Source organism: Plasmopara halstedii (genome assembly GCF_900000015.1).
Source record: "Plasmopara halstedii genome assembly, contig: Scaffold_470, whole genome shotgun sequence".
Taxonomy (NCBI): domain Eukaryota; phylum Oomycota; class Peronosporomycetes; order Peronosporales; family Peronosporaceae; genus Plasmopara; species Plasmopara halstedii.
The window spans coordinates 470344-471590 of NW_020187390.1; the positions used below are offsets into that span (position 1 = coordinate 470344).

At 39.4% G+C, this 1247-nt stretch overlaps 1 protein-coding gene across 1 annotated transcript; it reads left to right on the forward strand.

Moving 5' to 3' along the window:
- Positions 1-789: 789 nt before the first annotated feature.
- Positions 790-1195, forward strand: PHALS_10306 (metalloprotease family; the record flags this gene model as incomplete). Its single annotated transcript, XM_024725706.1, has 2 exons — positions 790-1077; positions 1142-1195. 2 exons carry the CDS (start codon positions 790-792, stop codon positions 1193-1195), a joined length of 342 nt encoding a protein of 113 aa, XP_024576455.1.
- Positions 1196-1247: the final 52 nt, after the last annotated feature.

The following is a 1247-nucleotide window of genomic DNA, read 5'->3' on the forward strand; positions in this document are numbered from 1 at the left end:
AGGTTGGTAATTCTATGTAATATAGCGACGTTGTTATATAATACTTAAGAAAGCATGTAATTTTTTTTGAAGTCAAAACGAAAACTTTATTCATCAATTTGCCAAATAATGTGAGAGACACTATTTTAGTACGCTATCGTTTTTGATATCACATCTTCAATCATCATTTCTGCCGACGCAAATGTGTTCATACGTCTACCAACGTTGTTCGTCCTTCAACAGGTCAGTCATTACTACATACTTTGATCTTTTCTATGTATACTAGATGCCTACACTTTTTAGTATCACATACACTATGAATTCATTGATTTACTAAATTTTCGCTTTGAACGCTTGGAACAAATCGTGCTATGCGTCCATGAGGCTACATCCATTATTACTTGTCATGCTATTGAGCTTTATGTATTTGATGTGCTGGTTGAATTAGCAGCGGGAACGACACAAGAAGCACAGAAGACCACATATCAGACAAGGAACGATTCAATCTTCCTTCACTTCACTACCTAACTCTAATGTGATTCCAAAGCTTTGTTTTCATGAATTCTGGATTGACCAACTACGAGGCTTCTATTGTACTGAATACAAGTACCAGATGAAAACGGGTGTTTGCCGTCACTCAGTTTGATGCTCGTCGTGCATTCGTTTGCTGGGATGAACCAGCTTTATAGACAACATTTAATATATCTATGGTGACAGAAACTAATCCTGTCGCGTTATCGAATGCTCATGTTGTCGAGACACCAGTGCGACCGAAAAGGAAGGCTCACATTCGGAAAAATACACGTTGGGATGTTGGGCAAGTCATGGAAAAGGTTTGGGAATTGGCAGAATATGTCAACATACCTTGTTGCAATGGTTGTTGGGGAGTTTGATATGATCTCGAATTCGACAAAAGAAGAAATTGTCGAGAGTGTATACACGGCACCAGAACAGAGCGCTCGAGGACGCGTTGCTATCGATGTGGCTACTAAAGCGCTATCATTATTCACTGAGACTTTTAGAATTCCATATCCATTGAAAAAATTGGTAATGGTGGCTATTCCAGAAATTATGGGTGTGATGGAGAATTGGAGACTTGTGACATATACCGAGATCGTTTTACTTGTAGATGAGAAGCTGAGTAGTTATGAAACTAAGGCAGATGCAGCGCGTGCAATTTGTCACGTACTATCCCATCAGTGGTTCGGATGTTTAGTGACAATGGCATGGTGGACTGGATTATGGCTAAATGAAGGATTCGCTTTTGA